General features: G+C 45.4%; 1 protein-coding gene across 5 annotated transcripts in view; it reads left to right on the forward strand.

Moving 5' to 3' along the window:
- The window catches only part of LOC147895670 (alpha,alpha-trehalose-phosphate synthase [UDP-forming] 1-like), a 149546-nt gene that overhangs the window by 99762 nt on the left and 27126 nt on the right, over positions 1-22658 (forward strand). For all 5 annotated transcript variants that reach the window (XM_087382169.1, XM_087382168.1, XM_087382173.1 and 2 more), the window contains 2 exons: positions 17718-17818; positions 17995-18182. In XM_087382169.1, the coding sequence (XP_087238295.1) occupies positions 17718-17818; positions 17995-18182 (289 nt within the window). The remainder of the gene's footprint in view (positions 1-17717; positions 17819-17994; positions 18183-22658) is intronic.

Genomic DNA, 22658 nt, shown 5'->3' on the forward strand with positions numbered 1-22658 from the left:
CAGGGCTACAAGCCTGTCGTGGGACCTCCACAAGGCCCCCAAAGCTGCTCCAGCCTATTGCGCATGTGGCCTACTGTGGGATCTTCTTCAGGGGGCTCCAGGGGGCTGTTCCAGCCCTTTGACTGTCATGGGACCTGCTCAGAATGCTCTCAGAATGCTCTCGGGGCTGCTGTAGCCTCCCGACTGCCAAGGGACCGGCTCTATATGCTATTGGGAGCATCCCTCTACGCATAGCCTAGCTGAGCTGTTGTGGGTACGACAAAGACAAGCAACCCCTTAGTTCCTTGCACCTTGAGCCCAACTTGAGACTTGCAAAAACCAAAATCAAGAAAGTCAAGTGTTGAGCCAAGAAAAGTGCAGAAGCAGAGATTTCAACAGCAAATCCACACAATGGGATACTGAAAAAAACAAAGAAGGGCAGGGAAGAACCACCAGCTTGCTTGAAGACCACCCAGGACAGTTAAAAATATGTGAGGATTGTTCTCTATTTCTGCATTTACAGTTCAGCAAACAAACAGGGACAGATATTGAATTTGCACAATGCCTACATGAGCATGTGTAGAGGACATTTGGGGGAAACAAGCACTTGAAAATGCTATGACAGCTTACACAGGAGGGACCGCTCCAAATTATCGATTGCAAAGCAGAAGAGATTATTACTTTGGACATCCTCGAGGTTGTTTGGCCAAACTTTGCACAGGTTATAGAGGTTGATGCCTTCTTGCAAATTTAAGAAGTGGTTTTGCAACCAGAAAATCACGTTTTTACGCTACCACAGTAATTATAAAGGTTGAACCATTTTCGTGTGAGATTTGCCAACTATTGATTTGGAGCAAAGCCTCAAGGATATGGGAAGAAGCTACTTTGCTAGAGCTTAGTAGTCCATAAATTTCTCATTTGCAATTATCTTTTCTTAGCCCTTTCTAATTTAAGCACGACTCACACGGGGCAAGGTGCTTTGGCCCGATTGGAGAGACAGTGCTTCCAGGCACACTTTCAGTATGCCTCACTTGCTAGGCTCGAGCGTTAGTGCTTCACTCACATTTCCAAAATCCTAGGAGCAAGTCTCTTCTCTTTGACTTTGTGGTCCACCCAGCTGTCACGTATGGCAGTCCGTGCTTAGGCCCTGACCTATGAGAGATGGATTGTGCTCGAGTAGAGTGGCTCTAGGTTTTACTAATCACACATAGGATTCACAATAAACCTTCAATCCCACACCAGATCCTTTTGGCTGAGTTTGGCATCACTCCCCTCTAGCTTCACATACATCCATTGAATCAAAGATTTTGGCTCCATGACCTTAGGGCCACACAAATTTCCATAGCTAGCCCTATCTGCATCCACAACATAGGGAGATCCGAAATGTTGGTATGCTCAGACATGCCAATGGTTTGTGAGTCTTGGACTTCACATGGATAGATTGTCAACTTGTCAGTATAGTCTCGAGGCCCCATCTGTTTTGCTCACTTATCATGAGGCGAACTTGTTCATTCGGAAGGATCTCGTACAACATCATATGTACAAGACTTGGTTAGCACCTAAAAGCTTCCAGTGAAGCTCAGATTTTACAGAGAACAGTGTCCAGAGATCTCATAGAAAGGTTTCATCGACCTGCCTGGCTACATTCGGATCGACCTCCCCCACGCTTTGAGGATCCTGACTAGGCAGTTTCGTACTTCTTCTCACAGGCTACGCATTGAGACTGGACAGGCTGAAGGCATCCCTCTGGAGGGCTGCATTCGCACTCTTTGCAACATGCAGGAGGTTGAGCTGGAGCACTTTGCTTTCATCTGTCATGTGTACTATGAGATTCGAGGGTAACGCTCAAGGTACAAAGACGAGCTCATGAGGCCTAGTTGGAGTCTAGCCAGAGGGTGATCTCTGACTTTTTTCAGTTAGGTGCCATGGACTGGCAGTCCCTAAGGAGACAACGCAGACAAGAGCCAAAAAGGGTGACATGCAGACCTGCCAATGCATTAACCCACACATGAGGCTTGGATGTTCGCAGTAGAGGATACAGCTGACTGGGGTGACAGGGTACTTGTCCGATGGTGAGCTACTACGAGGCAGCCACACAGGACTACTCAGGTCGGTCACCAGCAATGCTCCATCGTGGGCTTTATCTCTCAGTGACACTGCCCTTCGCTGAAGCCACTGTCTGCTGATCGGGACACCAGTCTCTGGTTAGCAATCCAAATCCTCGGTTCTTGGATTCCATTTTAGTTCAAAATGTCATGTCAATGATCTGGATACTCAATCAGGATCCTTGTTTGCTGGATTCCTCTACTGGATGCTCGTTTTGTTTTGTAGCGGGTGATGAGGACCGATTTTTTTTTGTTTTCCAGCACAATTCCATCTACCATTCAGGCACCAACTTGGCCATCTACATTGTTTGGCACAATTGAAAGCAAAGTGGATGCAAGCTATGCAAAGTTTAACCTGAGAAAATAGAAATTGCAACGAGACACCGAGCAGGTGCAAGACATCAAGATAACTAAGGACTTGAACATCATCACCACCCTAGATGACTTGGTGAACAGTAAAAGGAGCAAGGAAATCCCAGAAACTTCTTCCAAAAGCTACACAGAAACGAATCATAGGTGGAAAAAATGGCATTTGAAGAGCAAGGCCACATATGGTATTATCACAAGAAAAAGATGTGGAGAAGGGGCTGAAGAAACTAGCAAACTAGCAGCAGAGATGCTGAAATGGGGAGGAGACAAAACAAAAGAGATGCTAACCATGCCTATAAACTCAATAGAATTGTACCGATTTAGAAAGGAGAAGAAAATACTGCAGGAAGCAATTGAAAAAGATGAGTAGAAAATAAGAAAATGAGCAGAAAAGCAAAGCAAAAGAGCATTATCTCAAGCGGGTTTTAGGCCCTAGCATTCAACAGCGGACCGCTTGGTCACAATACAAACTTCAATAATATGTATTTCGTTTAGTCTCATTGGTCATTTTGGACTCCTGCCCACATGAATACATCTTTCTTTCTTTCTTTCTGTCTCTAGTCCCTTTTTTTTCTATGACTCTGTCTCATTTACCCACTTTTCTAAATCTGCCCCTTCCCCCTTCGTAACAGTATTGGTAATATCTCTTCGTCACCCTCAGCCCCCCCCTCTCCATCCGCCGCCCTCAGCCCCCCCCTCTCTATCCATCACCCTCAAGTCTCGTCGTCACGCCTCAGCCTCTCTCCGTTACGCTGATCTCTCTCTGCCCTCTGTCGCTGATCGTCTGTGCACTCCGCCCTCCGTCGCAAGGCTCCGTTAGCCCCATTGTTGATTGTCTGCTCTCTCCATCCACGCTCTTTGGCCCCTGTCATCTCCCCTTGCCCTCTCCGTCGCTCTACTACGTACGCCCCATCGTCCTGTCGGCCCGTCGTTGAGCTCCGTCGCTGGGCTCTGACCTCTGTCCACGCCCGTCCACCCTTGCAACCTCATCATCATTGGGCTCTGTCAGTGATCGTCCGTCAGCATCACACATCATCGCCATCGCCATTGCTATGGCTACCCCACCCGCCATTGTTGCTGCTGCCCCACCTGCCATAGCTGTTGTTGTTGCTACTGGAGCCACGCCTCCATTGATCACCATCCTGGAGCCCACAGGGCTGCTGCTGCTGCACCATACTGCCGCGAAGGGGCTCCAAGCCCTTGCGCCTCTGCACTACCAAGCACAGCCTGTCGCGGGCTGTCATAGGCCCGCCCTGGGTGTCCTAGCCCCTGTCTCCCTTCCTGGCGCACAGGCACCTGCAAAACATGCCACGAACTAGCCCCAGGATTCCCCCCCAATCTATCTCCACTGGCCTCCAAAGGCCATGAATCGTTGAGCCCTCCAAAGGCCATGAATCTGCTGCGGCATTCCCGCAGGAGCAGCTTGGGCTGCTGGTGCTATCACGGGATAGCTCTGGGGGCTAAGGCCTCACACACCCACCGAATGATGCATTAAGGAAGGACCCTAATTTGCATACATGTGGCATACTAGATCCATCTAGGGAGTTTTGGGGCTCGTTGGGCATAAGCAAGCAAAAAGAGAGCTTTCACGTAATCTGATTTGAATTTCTGACAGCTTGCTACCACCGAGGTTGGTTGGGAGGTTATTAAATGTGCCTGCACGCGTGAATCGACGAAACAGTTAGGAGAATAGCAGATTTTCGCATGAAATTTGGTATCAGAGCGTTCAGGTTGATCACGAGAAGTGGGGCGGAACTGGCTGGAAGAGCTATGACCGTATGGTCGTTGAAACCAGACGCTGTCGCAAGAGTTGGAACTCTGGCTTTTAATATCCACGTTACGTGATGAGGGGTGGCGCTGATGAGCAGCGCACGACCAAAGTTACTGTGTGGTCACGGAACTAGCTGTTGTGATTTACGGCATTAATTGTTCACGGACGTCATCGCAGCACTGGTCACGGAACTAGCTGTCGCAGGATGATCGAGTTCACGTAAAGCTGTTGACGAGTTGAAGGTGAGGTAGCCAGCAGAGTTATGCACGTTATGGTGAACAGCTAACCAGACAAAGACCACGCTGGTATTGCTTTTAGTTTAATGCGGAGCAATTTTGGAGAGTAGTTAAGCCCAGGTCTTGTGCCTTCGTCGTGACGGTGAATTGCTACGCGGAGTGGAAGCAGAAAGATCGAAGGGATTGCTACGTCAGATATACGGCAAGCTTGGTTGCATTTCAGGGAATTGGAACGCTTGCGGAGAACTCAGGACGCTGTCATATCGAAGATCAACAAAATTCACCTAAAGTTGTCGTAGACTGCTCCAGAAACAGCTGAGAAGTATGCAGAGAAGCTTTGGATCAAGCTCCGTGCTCTGTATGCTGAAGCAAAACTCTGTGCAGAGGATGAGGACAGTCGCAGGTTAATAATTTGGTTAGTACTGAAGGCTGTGGGGGGGCATTCGAATCGTGGGTCAATTGCTGTGCGAAGTCCATGAGTTACAATAGTTACGTAAATCAGTCTTCTTCGTCATCGGATTGACCACACTGAGCTAGGCTTTCGTTGGTTGCGTTTGATCGTAAGCTCGTGTGAAGGGGTTGATACTACAATATGTTTGTGGTCACGAGGCAGGTCATAAATGTAGACTTGGAGTGGACTACAGGGACTAGTTGATCTCTTCATGCAGCAAGAATTATAACCAAGGAGCTTTCTATGCCTTCTAAGCTTTGTTGGAGTATTTGCTTGTTTATTTGCCTCCGTGTTTAAGTCAAATTGGATTGCAGGATTTTTCCCTAGTACAGGGAAAAGTGGGTTTGGTTACAGTGTGATATATGCTTTATTAGCTGTAAAGTTGGAAGTTGGACTTTCGATTTGTAAATACAGTTTCAAGCGGTGTTTTATTTTTATTTATTAAAAAAAAAAAAACACACACACACACACCCATTGACCTAAATGGAAGTAGAAGAAGAAGCTTCCCGGATGGATCCCGCAGAGTCGGGAGTCCGGTCGACCCCGCAGGTGTCGCGCCCAGTAGGTCATACACTGTCTGGCAGAATTGCAATGTTAGAGGATGCCTTGCAATAGATTTTAGTGCAGCAGTTACAAACAAATGTAGGGCAGTCTGAGCTCAGGAAAATGGTGCATAGTATGTCTGCCAGACCATCTCGTGAGGACAAAGGTAAATCTCCGATGGAACCGGAGTCCAGTGTTCGTACGGTCGAGCCTAGGAGGGCTAAGGTGCCTAATATTGCCAATTATAGGCCAGAAAAGTATTCTGGTCGGATGTCTGACCGTAGTTTCGATATCATTGACACCTGGTTACACAAATCGGACGAGGCCTTCGCCATTTGTGAAATCAGGAATGATATGAAGAAAATCCGCGAGGCCACCCATATGTTTAATGAGGCAGCGGATAGGTGGTGGATAAAACAACAGAAAGATGGAGTAGCATCCACTACTTGGGAGGGGTTTAAAAAGGAATTTAGAAAACACTTCCTACCTCCTGACGAAGCATTCCGAGCTTGGGATCAGTATCGAAACCTTCGTCAAAGAAATTTATCAGTGGCGGAATACACTGATAAGTAGAGAAAGTGTAATGAAGGTTGATGAACCCCTACCTCAGTCAATCCAAGTAAAAGATTTTATCTTTGGATTGAATGATCGGATAAAAGTGGAAGTTCGGGCTAAGTATGTGAACACGCTAGATGAAGCAATTGCCATAGCCCTGAACTATGAGGATGCAAAAGGGAACAGACCAAGTGGGTTTGTGCAGGTTGGGACTCAGTATGGGTACCCGAAGAAAACTGGGTTTAAGAAGAAGTGGATTAGCAAAGGGAGTGCCTCACAGCCTAGTGGTCAAGCCAAGCAGGGGAAGCCAGTTGAGACTCCTAAACCAAGTACCACCATTGGAATGAAAAGAAAAGTAACACCAATGGTAGCCCGGGCTTGGTCAAAGTCTTCTTTGAACCCAGAGCAAAGGGAAAAAGCGAGGAGAGAAGGCTTGTGTTTTGGATGCCTCCAGCCTCATCAGTAGAAAGATTGTCCACGAAACAAAGATCGTCGGATGGCTGAGATGGTGGTCTCTCAGAATGCGACGTGGAAATGGAGGGAAGTCCTAGAGCAGAACAAATGCAGATTCAGCTAGCGGGATCTTCTCAAAGGTCAGTATCTTTTTTGTTATGTATGTCTGTTGCTAAGTTAGTAACTAGTGCACCTGATAATATCCTATCAAAGCCCGCAGCAACGGGGTATACAGCCTTTAATGATATGGAGTTAATTAAGATGAAAGGGCAAGTAGCTAATCATGAGGTCATTGTGTTGTTTGACTCAGCGTCAACGCACAATGTAATTAACTCCAAGCTTGTAAAGAGGCTGAAACTAAAGACTAGCCCATTTGACTATGCATATACAGTTAGGATGGCAGACGGAAGTTCAACTGAAGTATGGGACCAAAGGGTTATCCAGTTGGAGCTTCGAATTCAGGACTATGCTGAAAAGCTTTGAAATGACTAAGCTTACCCATGCAGACATAGCCCTGGGTAAGGCTTGGCATTCTAGGAAGAATCCAGCCATAGATTGAAAAAAGCACATTTATCAATTCGAGATGAATGATGTGCTGTATGTCTTACGAGGTGAAAAGGATATACCTCAAAGGACTGTTGGTTTCCGTGATGGAAATTCGAAAAGCTCAAGAAGAGTTTTTGTTTCTTTGTACAGCATCGGTAGAGCCGATTGATGATTCTTCGACTAGCACTGATGTTGCTCAAAATGGAGAGATGGCCAAGCTGGCTGATCAAATAACAGAGGAGTTTTCAGATTGTTTAAGGGATGAGCTACCTTATGGGTTACCTCCGGAGCAGAATGTTCAGCATAAGATTGAACTAATCCCGGGGGTAGAACCTGTAAATAGACCTCCCCATAGGTTGAGTTTTATTGAAGAAGAGGAGGTGCGAAGACAACTGGAAGAATACCTCAAGCTGGGGCAGATTCAACCAAGTTTCTTACATTTTGCTTCGCTAGTGATAATAAAGAAGAAGAAAGATGATACTTTTCGCCTCTGTATAGATTACAGAGCATTGAATAATATCACTATTAACCACAAGTATCCGATGGCTTGGATTGATGATTTGCTAGATGCATTACATGGGGCCGTAATTTTCAGTAAGATAGATCTTAAGTGTGGCTACCATCAGATCCGTATTAGAGCTGAGGATGTGCATAAAACCGCTTTTAGAAGCAGGTTTGGACATTATGAGTTTTTGGTAATGCCCTTTGGACTTACCAATGCTCCAGCTACATTCGTCATGCTTATGAACGATTTACTACGTCCGTATATCGGAAAGTTTGTAGTACATTTTATTGACGATATTCTGGTATTCAGTAAGAGAATTACTGAGCATTATGAACACTTAAGAATAGTGTTCAGTACTTTGAGGAAAGCGAGTCTTTATATAAATAAAAAGAAAACTATACTGTGTATGGTAAGACTTGAATATTTAGGATTCATAATTACTCTTGAGGTGGTAGAAATGGATCCAAAGAAAGTGGTTGCGATATTGACTTGGCCAATCCCTCAGAGTTTGACCGCTTTGCGATCATTCTTGGGATTTTTCCAATTTATCGAAGGCATATCAAAGGATATTCCGATATAGTATCGCCATTGACCGATGTGACCTCAGATAAAGTACGTGTTATATGGGGACAGAATCAACAGGAAAGTTTTAACACCATAAAACATGCTGTGGTCTCAGGATCGGTGTTAAAAATAGTTGATCTCCAGAAACCGTTTTTCCTTGAAACCGATGCAAGTGGCATTGCGGTCGGAGCAGTTCTCTTCCAAGAGGGAAGGCCAGTAGCTTTTGAAAGCAAGAAGCTTTCTCCCTCTTAACGAAATTGGCCAACTCATGAATTAGAGTTGTATGCTGTTGTCCATGCTCTGAAAACATGGAGACATTATTTGTATGGGTCAGAGTTTTATGTTGATGTTGATCATGATACTCTAAAACATTTTTGTAAACAACCCGACTTGAGAGGCTGCCAAGCTAGGTGGGCAGAACTCATGTAGGAGATTAACTTGACGATTCGGTACCGAAGAGGAAAGGATAATAAAGTTGCTGATGTGTTGTCACGCATTATGCATAATATGAGTTTCACGGTATTAGAGAGTGTTCTAATGACCGAGATTAGAGAAACTCAAAAGGTGGACAAGTTCGTTCAGAGCCTTTGGCCTAAGGCTCATGTGTTCAAACCCGGGTAAAAGGATGACCTGGCATCTAGAAAAGGCCAAACTTATGTAAGATATGCCATAAGGGATGGTATGGTGAAAAGAAATGGCAAGGTAGTAGTATCTAATCAGAATGATCTCAGGCAGAGAGTCATTCAACAATGCCATGATAGCCCATGTGCGTGACATCCAGGAGTCGAGAAGACATATGATCTCGTGAAGCGAGTTTTTTTTTTGCCAAAGATGAAAAAGCATATTCATGAATATGTGACACGTTGTTTTTCGTGTCAGGTAAGTAAGGCAGAGTGGGTGAAGCCACCTGGACTTTTACAACCTTTGGAAATACCACTAGGTAAGTGGGAGAGCATTTCCATGAACTTTATTGTAGGTCTGCCTACGACACAAGGTGGATATGATTCTATCCTTGTGGTGGTTGATCGTCTTACCAAGATGGCTCACTTCATTCCAACTAGAGAGTGTGTTAGTGCCCCGCAAGTGGCGGATTTATTTATTAGACATATATTTTGTTTGCATGGATTACCCAAATCCATAGTGTCAGACAAGAATGTCAAATCTACCGGTCATTTTTGGACTGCGGTGTTTGAGACACTAAGGACTGAGTTGGGAATGAGTAGTGGGGATCATCCAGAAACGGATGGTGAGACGGAAAGAATCAACCAAATTTTAGAGGATATGCTTAGAGCATATGTGTCATTGAGGCAACATGCATGGGACAAGTGGTTGCCATTGTTAGAATCTGCCTACAATGATAGAAAACATTCCTCTACAGGGTTCAGTCCGTTTGAGCTGAACTATGGTTATAGGCCAGCGAATCCAACTATAGTTGGAATACCTCAGAAAATGCCTAGTGCTGCGAACTTTGTGGTTCAGATGCGGGAGATGCTAGCACTTGCGAGAGCTAACATCCGCCAAGCTATGGATAAAGCTAAGGCGTACGCGGATGAAAACCGATCCGCTAGAGAATTTAAGGAAGGAGAAAAAGTTTTTCTCAGAGTTCCTCCGCACTCTAAGTCTTTGACTGCAGGAGAGTGTGCTAAGTTATCACCTTGATATTGTGGGCCATGGTTAATTCTAAAAAGAATAGGCAAGGTAGCCTATAAATTAGAATTGCCACAGGGTTGTAAGGTGCACCCAGTGTTTCATGTTTCTCGTTTAAAGAAATTTTTGCATACAGGTGACTCACTAATCGAGGGTGTTGTTTTGTTTCAGGAGATAGAGGATAATGCAAGACAGAAACAAACAGGAATCCTAGACCGAGGAACAATGCAAGTGCGTAATCGGAAGATACCCATGGTGTTGGTTGCATGGCATGGTCTACCTCTATCAGAAGCTACCTGGGAATCCGTATACCAGTTACGGAGAGTGTTCCCAGACTTTATCATCGAGGACGTTGATGCCTAAAGAGGGAAGAAATGTTACGCTCAAGTCGAGGTAACATGACCTCGAAAGTGTCAGTCAACATTTTCCTGTAAAGGATCAATGTTTGTACTATATTAGTTTTGGCTTCATGTAAATGATCAAAAAGGAATAAAGGTCAAGGTCCTTGGTGAGGGTGACATGGCACTAGACTAGGTGGATCTAAGCCTAAGGGACCTAAATGCACAAAATGTGCCTAGGGGCAAATGGTTTCATAGATATCCCAAGAGAGGGGTAAATGATGCATTAAGGAAGGACCCTAATTTGCATACATGTGGCATACTAGATCCATCTAGGGAGTTTTGGGGCTCGTTGGGCATAAGCAAGCAAAAAGAGAGCTTTCACGTAATCTGATTTGAATTTCTGACAGCTTGCTACCACCGAGGTTGGCTGGGAGGTTATTAAATGTGCCTGCACCCGTGAATCGACGAAACAGTTAGGAGAGTAGCAGATTTTCGCATGAAACACATGAAATAAATGAGAGGGGACAGCGGAACTAGAGGTTCTGGCGGAGTGGCAGCCCTCTCAAACTACACCTGAGACTGCTCATATCTGTAGTACAGAGAGAGGAGCATGCACGACACATGTGGATATGGCTCCATTTTGAGACACGGCCTCTTTTCATTACAGTGTGCTACTTTCCCCCAGATACCTCATCCTTAGCGTACGAGGTTACCACATAGGGTCATAGCCCGTATGAGACGATCTTCAATGACATCAAGGAATTCTCCCAGCAGGGAGACATCCTCCTCCTCGGGGACTTCAATGCACCCACAAGTGACAAGCAAGTGGGTCTACTAGATTTTGCATCTGACTCCTTATTGTACCAGAGTTGGACCGAGCAGAGTTTGGCATAGTGAGGCACTCAGCAGATACATCACATGTGATAGGGTATGGGCGTCATTTGCTTGAGATGGGAGCTGTCCATGATCTGATTATATATAATGGCCTCGAGAGGTGGCCCTCATTGGAGGCCTCACATGTTTCCCACATGGCGGAGGGTCGAGCAAAGTGGACTACGTGATAGCTTTTATTTCACGAATACTCGATCTCTTTGTGTCAGCCCCTCCTCTTGGTGTTGACCATACATACTTGGCCTTCAGCGTCTCGGTCACCATGCCAGTTGTTGAGAGTTACTATGGTACAGGCTGCAGCGATCAGATCGTTCCCAACGACTTGGTCGTCGAAGGTCCCATATGGGAAGATGCCCCAGAACTCTTGGTTTGATGAGTGCAAAGAGACGAGAGCTCACCTCATACGTGAGCGAGCTTTGGGACACTTGACACCACTCGAGGCACAACGGGTCCCACATCGTATGACGCAACAGAAGAAGCGAGCTTTTCTCACGCGCAGGATGGATGAGGTGATCATATCCTTTCGAGGAGGTGATCCCACTATCGGCTGGGGACTTCTCACAGAAGGAAAGGTGCCTATTCCTATCACAGACCCGGGCGTCTAACACACATCTGCATGCTCTCTTTATGATGTCCAAAGCGAGGCACTCCCAGATATGTCAGACATACCCAGGCCCACCACATGTCATCTGTTCACTACACAGAACATACGCAAGGCGCTCCGACTCCACAACCGGAGATTACCGGATCATGAGGGACTACGCACTGAGCACTTTGCACATGGGCAAGAGGTCCTAGCACAGATGTTCAACCATGCCGTATGCCATGGATTCCCATCTACTTGGAGCACCACCACCATTGTACCGATACATAAGGTAGGGGACCCAATGGATGCTGGGAATTACTGCACTCTCATGATTGGCCACACTTTGGCCAAGATTTTTGGATCGGTATTGGAGAGGGTGATCAGTAGCCATACAGAGGATCATGGACAGCGGGCCCTTGGACAAGCAGGCTTTCGGAGACAGCACACAGTGGATCATATTTTTACCTTGAGAGAAATCATCGAGGAAGCGAAGTCGAGGTGCCAGAAGGTCTACACTTACTTCGTGGTCTTTCAGAAGGCTTTCGACACAGTCTCTCGCTCTCGCCTGATCAGGCGACTACAAGAATTGCATCTTCCAGAGGTCATGATCTGGGGAGTGATGAGTCTATATGAGTCCGTCAAAGGGCGAGTTCGCGCTCCTAGGGTTGAGAGCACCACAGGGGTGAAGCAGGGTTGCCCCCTCTCACCGACTCTCTTCAGGCTATACATTGATGAGACCACATCCTTTGTTGATCACCTAGGAGGAGAGGGCTCCCTATTGGCTTATCTGATGGTACAGATACTACTATACGCAGATGACATAGTCCTCATTTCGTCCTCAGTCGAGGGATTGCGAGAGAGGGACCTAACAGTCAATCTTGGGAAAACCAAGGTTATGATCTTCAACACATCCCAAGCAGTGCTTCATCAACATCAACGTTGACATAGTTTCACTTACCGAGGGGAGCGAGTGGAGATAGTGCAGTCCTACACATACCTAGTGGCAGTATTTGTGAGTTGTAGAGGCAGAGAGAGAGTAGAGTGAGAGCAGGAGAGCAAGAATGTAGGAGAGTGTGAGCTGAAAGCAATAGTTGCAATATAAGAGTGTAGTACAACTGAAGAGAGGGATAGGTTTTGTCTAAGTGACAAAACCTTATCCTTCACTAACCGTAGTTAGTGAACTAACTGTGGTTAGGGGGAAAAACCTCTAAATGATGGAAAAGTGCCCCTAACCTACTTATTACATTACATTGGTCACTGCTAAATTATAACAATAATTCTAACACCCCCCTGCAGTGCCAATGTCATGTACAAGGAAATGATCAATCACCAAAAGGAGATAAGTTCAGGGCACTGCGAAATGCCTCAAACTTTTCCCGTGGAAGTGCTTTGGTGAAAATGTCTGCAACATTGTCATGTGTTGACACATAGATCATACTGATCTCTCTTGCATGCAACTTCTCTCTGACGTAGTGATAGTGAACCTCAATGTGCTTCGTGCGAGCATGAAACACAGGATTCTTTGCCACTGCAATAGCACTCTGACTATCAGTGAGAATTGGAGAAGGACCCTCCAATGAAAGATGAAGATCAGCAAATAAACGACGCAGCCAAACACATTCAAATGTCACTGTGAAAGCTGCCGTGTACTCAGCTTCACATGAAGAGGTAGCCACTGTAGATTGTTTCTTGCTTAACCAAGAAATACAAGCTTTGCCAAAAAAGAAACAATTGCCACTTGTGGACTGCCTAGTGTCATAGTCTCCAGCCCAATCTGAGTCACTGTAGGCATGCATCTGCAAGTCACCCCCCCTGGGAAACATCAAGCCAAAAGACTTGGTACCTTGCAAATAACAGAAGATGCATTTTACAGCCTGCCAATGCATAGTCTTTGGGCTGTGCATATATCTGCTCACCTGAGAAACTGCAAACTATCAGGTCGTGTATTGCAGAGATAAATGAGGCATCCAATAGCATGACTGTAGAGTGTGACATCAATTGATTAACCTGCATCATGCATTGTAAGCTTCAGCCCCGGCTCCATGGGAGTAGCTATGGGCTTACAATCCTGCACATTGAATCTGTCCAAGAGTTTCTGCACATACTTGGATTGAGACATAACGATGCCACTTTTCTCTTGAGTGAACTGGATCCCCAAATAAAAGTGTAGCAGCCCCAAATCTGACATGTCAAAAGTGGTCCGCAATTCAGCTTTAAAATCTACAATATTATCTTCATTTGACCCTGTGAGCAGTAAGTCATCTACATAAAGAATGATTCCCCCCCTCCTTCTTGTTTCTGAGGGTGCTCTCAGCCCATACAAAGCTTTATTCAGCTTGCATACCTGAAGTGCATTTCCTGAAATTTCAAAGCCCGGAGGTTGTTTGACATTCAAAGTTTGCAGCCATGGCTATAACTGACCGGATGGTTGTCATTCTGGATGTAGGAGCAAAAGTCTCCTCATAGTCTATGCCCTTTTTCTGAGCATATCCTTTTGCAACCAGCCTTGCCTTGTACCGATCAATGGACCCATCTGGCTTTCTTTTGACTTTGAAAACCCACCGTGTACCTATGGCATGTTTACCTGGTGGCAAATTGACAACCTCCCATGTCTGATTTTTCTGAATGCACTGCAATTCATCGTGCATGGCATTCATCCAATGCACATTATCCTGTGCCTCTTCAAATGTCTCAGGCTCCTCCTCATCAAGAAGAGTACCTGCATAAGCTGATTCAATTGAAAGAGCTCCCCCCCCATGCCTTACTGCACTCCGAGTTCTGCCAGGTAATGGAGCATCAGTTTGTAAGAGCCAATTTGGGACTGTTTTTGCTGCATGTATATTTACAATTTCTTGCTGAACAACCTCTTCCACTGCTTGTGGAGGTGGTAAGACATCCTGTGGCTGAATTGGAGCGTGTGGAGGTATCTGAAAATTTTGATTTGCATTAGATATATCAGCAGGGAAACCCAAGGCAATGGGTAGTAATCCCTCAAAGACATCATCGGAAGAAGTAGGCAAATTAAATTCAGCTTGAGTGTGAGCTGAATTTTCTGAAAATATAACTTCTCTACTGACAATAATCTTGCGTGTGACAGGATTGTAGAGACGGTAGCCCTTGCTCTCTGCACTGTACCCAACAAAAATGCATTTGATTGCCTTATCAGACAACTTATGCCGAAACTCAACGGGCACATGAGCATATGCAAGGCATCCAAAAACACGAAAATGATCCACAGAAGGCTTTCTCCCTTGCCAAACTTCATAGGGAGTCTTGGTCTTCAAAGCTTTTGTGGGAGTCCGATTCAAAACATAATTGGCACACATGAGACCTTCAAGCCAAAATTTGTGAGGCAATTTTTTGCTTTTTAGCATGCATCTATCCATCTCCATAAGAGTACGATTTTTCCTCTCAGCTTTGCCATTTTGCTGAGGAGTTAGCCTCACTGTAAGGTGATGTGCAATGCCCTTGTCTTTCAAAAATGCATCAAAATCTGCAGACAAATACTCCCCTCCTCTATCTGTGCGTAATGTCTGTATCTTGAGTCCTGATTCATTTTCAACCATGGCTGCAAAGTGTTGATAGCTATACGGAGCAGTGAATGTACGTACGGATGTACGACGAGCTGTCAGGTACGGCAGATGTACGACGACGAAGGTACGACTGTACGACAAAGGTACGGCGGTACGACAAAGGTACGGTGCGATACCAAATGTACGGTTGATGGGCTGTACGGCGAGCTGTACGGGCTGACGGTGAACTGTACGGATAACGTACGAAATGTACGGGAGCAGACACAGCCATACGGACATCGAGAGCTCCGTGAGCTTGTACGGCTGTACGGACGGAAGTTGCACGGTGCAGGAGCCGGTATGGCTTGTATGGACGACAGGCTTGTACGGACGGGCAGCGAGCTGTTGAGCTTGGAGTAGGGAGATTGCGAGCAAGGAAGCAGGGAGCAGGGTCAACCCGCTCTGATACCAAATGTGAGTTGTAGAGGCAGAGAGAGAGTAGAGTGAGAGCAGGAGAGCAAGAATGTAGGAGAGTGTGAGTTGAAAGCAATAGTTGCAATAGAAGAGTGTAGTACAACTGAAGAGAGGGATAGGTTTTGTCTAAGTGACAAAACCTTATCCTTCACTAACCGTAGTTAGTGAACTAACTGTGGTTAGGGGGAAAAACCTCTAAATGAGGGAAAAGTGCCCCTAACCTACTTATTACATTACATTTGTCACTGCTAAATTATAACAATAATTATAACAGTATTCACGGGAGTAGGCTTCATGATGCCGCCAGAGCACGACTCACACGTGGGAAGGGTGCCCTGGCCCAATTAGAAAGACAGTGCTTCTAGGGGCATTTCCAGGATCCACTGACGAAGGGCTGGCTCTTTGACAGTCTCGTGAGACCGAGTGCCATGTATGCATCACCTTTTTGAGGGAGTGACCTTACACCTACTGACTAGAAGGGATTTGAGAGGCTACAGGTGATCATGGGATCTAGGATGATTCGGAGTAAGCCTTCAGTTCCCCATCAGATCATACAGGCAGAGTTCTCCATGACACCTCTCCAGGTGGATGCCCTCTTCCAAACCGTGACCTTTCTCCTGAGAGTTTGGGCCCTACCTCAGTGGAGATTACCGAGATTGGCACTGGAGTCATCTCGATGACTGGCAGAGAGAGGCTTTGATACAGCATGGTATGCGCGGGTGTCCACATGGTTTGATAGCCACGGTATCCAAATGGATAGGCTCCCCCCGTTTCAGTACAGCATGGATGCACTAACGAAGCTCCTTCCACATGATGAGATTAGGTTAGACCTTCTCCAGCTCCACACATCTCGGGCTTGGGGGGGGGGATTAGGAGCTCCCTACCAAGACTTAGTTCTACCATGACCACTTTTTGAGGATATCGGAGCATGGTCTCATCATCAGGCCCCAGTACCTCGAGGATAGGAGAGTCTCACACGCCTTGCGGATTGCTATCGGACAGATATGAGTCTCGTCCCACCAGTTGCGGATTGAGGTCGGGAGAGTGGCTAGCATTCCTAGAGAGCAGCGGGTCTATAGACTATGCACGATGGGAGAGGTCGAGACAGAGGAGGGTTTTCTGTGTGTCTGTCTGGCCTATTATGAGATCCGAGGATGATACCATTGTCTCTTTCAGGAGGGACTTGGCTTTGGACCACTCAAATGGCTGATACATTTCCCCGACCAGGTTTGCATTGGGCTCTACCTGATTGAAATGCGGAGACATAGGGATTCCCTTGTGCGGCAGGCCAGAGATCAGCTACAGTTGATGCCTCAAGACGCCGAGCTAGACCGAGTACTAACACACGTTACTGATTTTTATCCATCTAAGCCAGTGCCAGATGAGATCGAGGGGGAGGAGCTCGAGGAGACGAGAGCACTATGGATCAGCAGTGAGATCCGTCACTAGGATACGGCTGGACGAGAGATGCGGAGACCACACACAACATGTGGGGCGACCAGAGCACGCACGATTGAGGTCACGATTGAGGTCCGACCTATCTCAGCCCTCCTCAGAGGGGACCGCCAAAGACGAGGCATTACTCTCGATGTAGCCGACCGGATACAGAGATCCAGGAGAGCGCACCGCAGGAGACAGCCCGACAGACACAGATACGTGAGCTCTTTGCATCACATCAGAGGGCCATCAGGGAGCCGGGTTATATGGAACCTGCACATGTATTTGGAGCTCTGGCTCTGAGCAATACTTGATTGCACTTTTTCCTACTATTTTGTACTACCTTTTTGCATTCTTAGCACTTAGTACTCAGCAAGGGCCTTAGTGTGCCCTTTGCTTTCAGCCCACAGTGGCTTGTATGGGTTACAAATATTTTGTACTTTGTCTCATAGACCCGCGAGGTCTCCCGAAGACGTTAATACACCTTTCTTTCTTTCTTTCTTATGCAGGCTTGATAGGAAGTCCGTTACATTGAATATTGATTCCTTTATACCTTTAAAAAGGCATGATGATGGTTTTGTAATTACTTGATACAATTGTGCGCTTATAAGCTCCTATCAAAATATGAGGACTGCATGGAAAATGGGACTGTAATATTGTGTGATCGGAATCTGTTGTCCAGAATTGGTTGCTTCAGGTCACATATGTGATTAGTTTCTTGTAAAATGCTTAATTTTTGGGTTCATTGGCAGATGTGGCACTTGTTACTTCTTTACGGGATGGAATGAACCTTGTGAGCTATGAATTTGTTGCATGTCAGAACACAAAAAAGGGTGTCCTCATCTTAAGTGAGGTAAATTTGATTCAAACTCTTCCTCGGAGTTGAGGTTCATGAACTTCTATTACAGAGTGACGATATTACATGATTATATATATGTATATATATATGATCTTGATGTTCTGTGCAGGCAAGCAGCATGTAGAGGTATGAGTTTACTGATAGTAGGTTCTGGATTTTATTTTTCCCAGCTAGCTGGTGCAGCTCAGTCATTAGGTGCTGGTGCTATACTTGTAAATCCTTGGAACATAAGTGATGTTGCTGCTGCCATAAAGGATGCACTAGATATGTCAGAAGGTGATAGACAAGAGTGCCATCGTCACAATTTTGAGCATGTGACCACGCATACTGCCCAGGTGTGGGCTGATACATTTGTGAGGTAAGAGGTGTGTAGCTCTTTTTTACTTGGATTAGCATACGACAGGTGTAGCCAACTAGATTTCTTCGTATTTACTTTGAAATTAAGGAATACTGTTGCTCTTGATACTCAATTATGTTACAGATTCTGTTTAGGAGTCAGATGTAGGGATGTTGTGTTTTATATATGGATTATTTAATATCCTTTCTGTGGTGACAAACCATATGGCTTATTGAAGTAAAATAGATAATGGGGAGATGGGTTAAACCCTTTAGACTTAATAGAGCAGTTACTCATGCCCCTTAGACTTAATAGAGCAGAGGTGGACATGAAATCAAGAAAAGTATAAGGTGCTCTAATAGTAACTATAGTTGTGGTGGCTAGCTTCATACTCAAGTATTGTGTAAAGGCTTGTGTGGTTGAGATGTTGTTCAATCCTTGCAAATATGTTTTAGGATGTAGGATTCACTCTTTCTGCAAATACATCACACACAGAATAGTTCTTATGATCATAAGAGGATATAATTTGATGCTAGTCAGATTGAACTCAAATGTCGGTCTATGCCAAGAAGCAGCTTGTGCCTGGGAACTAATGAATTATGAGCTCTGTTTGGCTTCTTATATTTTGTTAAAGGCGCTTCTGAATATCTGATGTGATTTACTGAGTCTGTGTGTCCTCTTTGTTCTAACAATACTCTTTTGCTTGGATATAAGTGTTTCTTCAACCAGATTTGAAAATTTAGATAATCCTAACATACAAAGATATTTGTCGTTGTATATCATTGCATTCATTAGATGGAGAAATACACACGGTAGAACACCTCCAAGTATATTTTTTATAGCTTGGCGTATTTTTCCATTCCCTGAGAAAATGAAAACACACACCCTCTTCTTGCTGCATGCATTGATGACATGTAATAGACAATAACTTTACTAAACATTTCATGTGAATTTGCTTTTTTTGAGAACACATGTTTTTTTTCAATGAGAAAGGTGACGAGAAATTTTGGCATGCAACAGCTCTCAGCTTTTCCAAGTTTTGGATACCTAAAAGCATTGTGCTTATAACTCTACGTCCTATCTAACTCTCTTGCATAAAAAGTACTTTTACCTCAAAACCAAGCAGGAATCATAGCTCAAAAAGTTGATTTAATCTACCTCATTTACCTCGTAGAAAGTACTTTTACCTCAAAAAGCAGAGTATTTCTACTCAATCTACCTTTTCATTGCTTGGGAGCCTTTGGCAGCACCCTATAGTGCTCCCAAATAAGAGGATTGCTTAGGAGCAATAGAAGGATTAGCAGTAATCGCAACTTCTTGGAGCCAAGACCAGAGAACGTTGGTCAGAAAGCCGAAGGAGCAGAGGGTTAGGAGAAGGGCCAATCTTGACGTGCAAGGTAAAAACGGAGGGAGGCTGAAAGCAGGAAACGGTATTGAGGAGGGAGGCAGCGCTGTAGGTCTCTTTCTCTCTCTCATAATGAAACTTCATAATGGCTGAGCGAAGGATCATGAGGGATTATGCACTGAGTTCATTGCATATGGGATGAACCTCCTAGCCCCGATCTTAGCAAAGCTCTTTAATGAAGCTGTTTGTTATGCACCTGGACCATTAACACTATCTCACCCATCCACAAGGTAGGGGATCCCATGAGCCTGGAGAACTACAGGACCATTATGATTGGACATGTTATGTCCAAGATTTATGCATCAGTACTTGACTCCGAGGTCAGTAGATTTGCAGAGTGTCAAGGACTTAGAGCAGCAAGACACGCCGGATTCCGGCGTGATCATGGGACCATGGACTACATTCTCACGCTCAGATGCATCATGGAGGAAGCGAGGGCACCGAAGCAGAGGATTTATTGTTGCTACGGCACCTACAGGATTTGGGTTATGACCAGGAGATCATTTGGCTGGTCATGGCACTTTACGAGAGAGTTTCAGGTAGAGTCTGGGCAAGATCTGGGTGGATAGACGAGATCATGAGCACTATCGGGGTCAAACAAGGGTGTTTATTATCACCTACCTTGTTTGGCCTCTACATTGACGAGCTTGAGACAGTGATGCAGACACAGGGGGGGTTGGTTGCTCTCTTGCGGACACGCTGAGCCGGATATTGCTTTACGCAGATGACGTGGCTCTTTTGTCTTCCTCAGCAGAGGGGCTCCAGAGACACCTTGACGCACTACAGTCCTTTTATGAGTCTCATGATTTGAAGGTGAACTTGGGTAAAACCAAGGTTATGATCTTCAATACATCTCGAGCCGTCATGCGCCAGGAGCAGTTCACATCTGATGGGTTACCTGTTGAGATAGTTTCATCATACACTTATCTGGGGGTTGTCTTTTCCTCTCCCATCTTCACTATGAGACCCGCGATGCAGGCACGCTTGAGCAAAGGATATGCTTCATTGGCCAGACTAGAGAGGTAGTGCTTCCGCTCGCACTTTCAGAATCCACGGACCAAGGGGTTGCTTTTTGACTCCTTGGTCCGTCCAACGGGGATGAGTGGCAGTCCATGTTGGGGGCCAGACTTGTCGGATGCAGAGTGGGCCCATGTATAGCGGCTACAGGTTCTCATGTTATCACGGATGATTCGTGGTAAGCCATCCCTTCCTCACCAGATCATTCAGGCTGTTGAGTTTGGGTCAACCCCATTAAAGCTAGATGTTGCATTCCAAGTCATCAAGTATCTGTACCGAGTCAGGGAGTATGGGGATTACACTTTTGGGCGTGACACTAACGAGTGTCTCCTCAAGAAGGCCTCTACAACTTGTTTGTCTTTTGTCAAAGACACCCATGCCATCTCCCTGTTTCACATCATACATGAGGTGAGCCTATCCATATGGAAGCAAGTGCATCCATCACAAACCTTAGAATTGACTCCTAAAGTAAGTCTGAGTACGCCGACATACCTCGCATACATTGCTCGTTCAAAGAGGCCATGCACATTATTCCATCAGGGCACAACAGAGTCTGAGCCGCACTCCTTTTCGGAATGTGATGCCTACTAAAGCATCGAAGAGAATTTCAAGACTATCATTTCACTGCATTTGAGCATGCTAGTTTCCTCTCCCAACGTGGCCATACCTTAGCTATGGGAGCATACATTGCAAAGGTTATGGATGTGTTAGCTTTTGTTATGGTCCCATAGGTTGTATGCAGCCTCCCTGGACATTCAAACAATCATCATCATTGTCGTTGTCGTCATCTCTCTCTCTCTCTCTCTCTCTCTCTCTCTCTCTCTCTCTCTCTCTCTCGCGCTCGTGTGTGTGTGTGTGTGTGTGTTCATTTCTGACCTTTTGCAAGCAGGACTTCATCCTAGGCAGTATCGGTTTGTCCCCAGAAGGCAGATCACTAACAATATCTCCAATGCTTTGCTTGCGATTGAGTATGCCAAATATTCTAAACAAGATGTTCTCATTCTGCAAGTAGACATTGTGAAAGCATTTGATACTGTCCATTGGGATTTTATTTCTCAGACTATGCATAAATTGGGATTTGGCCCTCGGCTCGTCCATATTATCTACTGGCTCTATTCTCAGGCCACGGCGCAGTGCCTGCTTGGTGGTGGATTGTCAAGAACTTGGACTATGACCCGCTCAGTGAGACAGGGATGCCCTCTTAGTTCCTTACTGTATGCCATTGCTACCCATCCGTTACTGTTGCACATGGACTATCTTGCAGACACAGGACAGCTTCATGGCTTGCAAATTTTAGGGGCACAGTCATTTCTTGCACAGGCATATGCTAATGATTCATACTTTATGCCCAGGAATTCTCAAAGTGACCTTTCTCATTTGATGCATGCACTGAATGACTTTGGTATAGCTGCTGGACTGCATATCAATTTTCAGAAATCCAAACTTCTAGCTATGAAAGAAGCTGACTGGCATGCACTTCTCTGGCCAGGCCACATTACCTCTTCCCATACTATTGTGAGGCATCTAGGCTACCCCATTGGCTGGAATATCACTCCGCAACACCAGCTCAAATGGTTGCTTCAAAAGATCAACAAGAAGCTGGAATACTGGCATTTGTCCACTTGGCCTCTACATGTTCGACTTCGGATAGTACAGTCCATCATTATGGCATATGTGCAATTCTATTTGCCTCTTCTTCCCTGGTCTATTAAGCAGTTGGCTTCCTATATGTCACAGGCTATGGAGATATTTTGGACAAGCAAATCTCACAAAAAGTCTTTGCGGCTACTCCCAATGCAGTCTATTTGTTCACCCAAGATTCATGGGGGGCTGAATATTCTCAATCTCCAGGTTCATATGTTGGCAAGAAAAAGCACTATGATTGCTGATTTCTTTCAGCAAAAACAGCCATGGGCTATTATGTTTGCAGCTATGTGTGGAAACATGACTTCCCATGCATATGGGCATTGGATTATAGATCACTGGGAAGCAGTCATGACCACATTTCAGGGAAAAATTCCTGGTTGCCCTGTTTCTAATGCTTTTATTCATGATTGGAAGAGAATTCTTTCATA

This window comes from Dipteris shenzhenensis, chromosome 12 (assembly GCF_047967505.1).
Source record: "Dipteris shenzhenensis isolate YYH24624 ecotype China chromosome 12, Dip_SZ_1.0, whole genome shotgun sequence".
Classification (NCBI taxonomy): Eukaryota; Viridiplantae; Streptophyta; class Polypodiopsida; order Gleicheniales; family Dipteridaceae; genus Dipteris; species Dipteris shenzhenensis.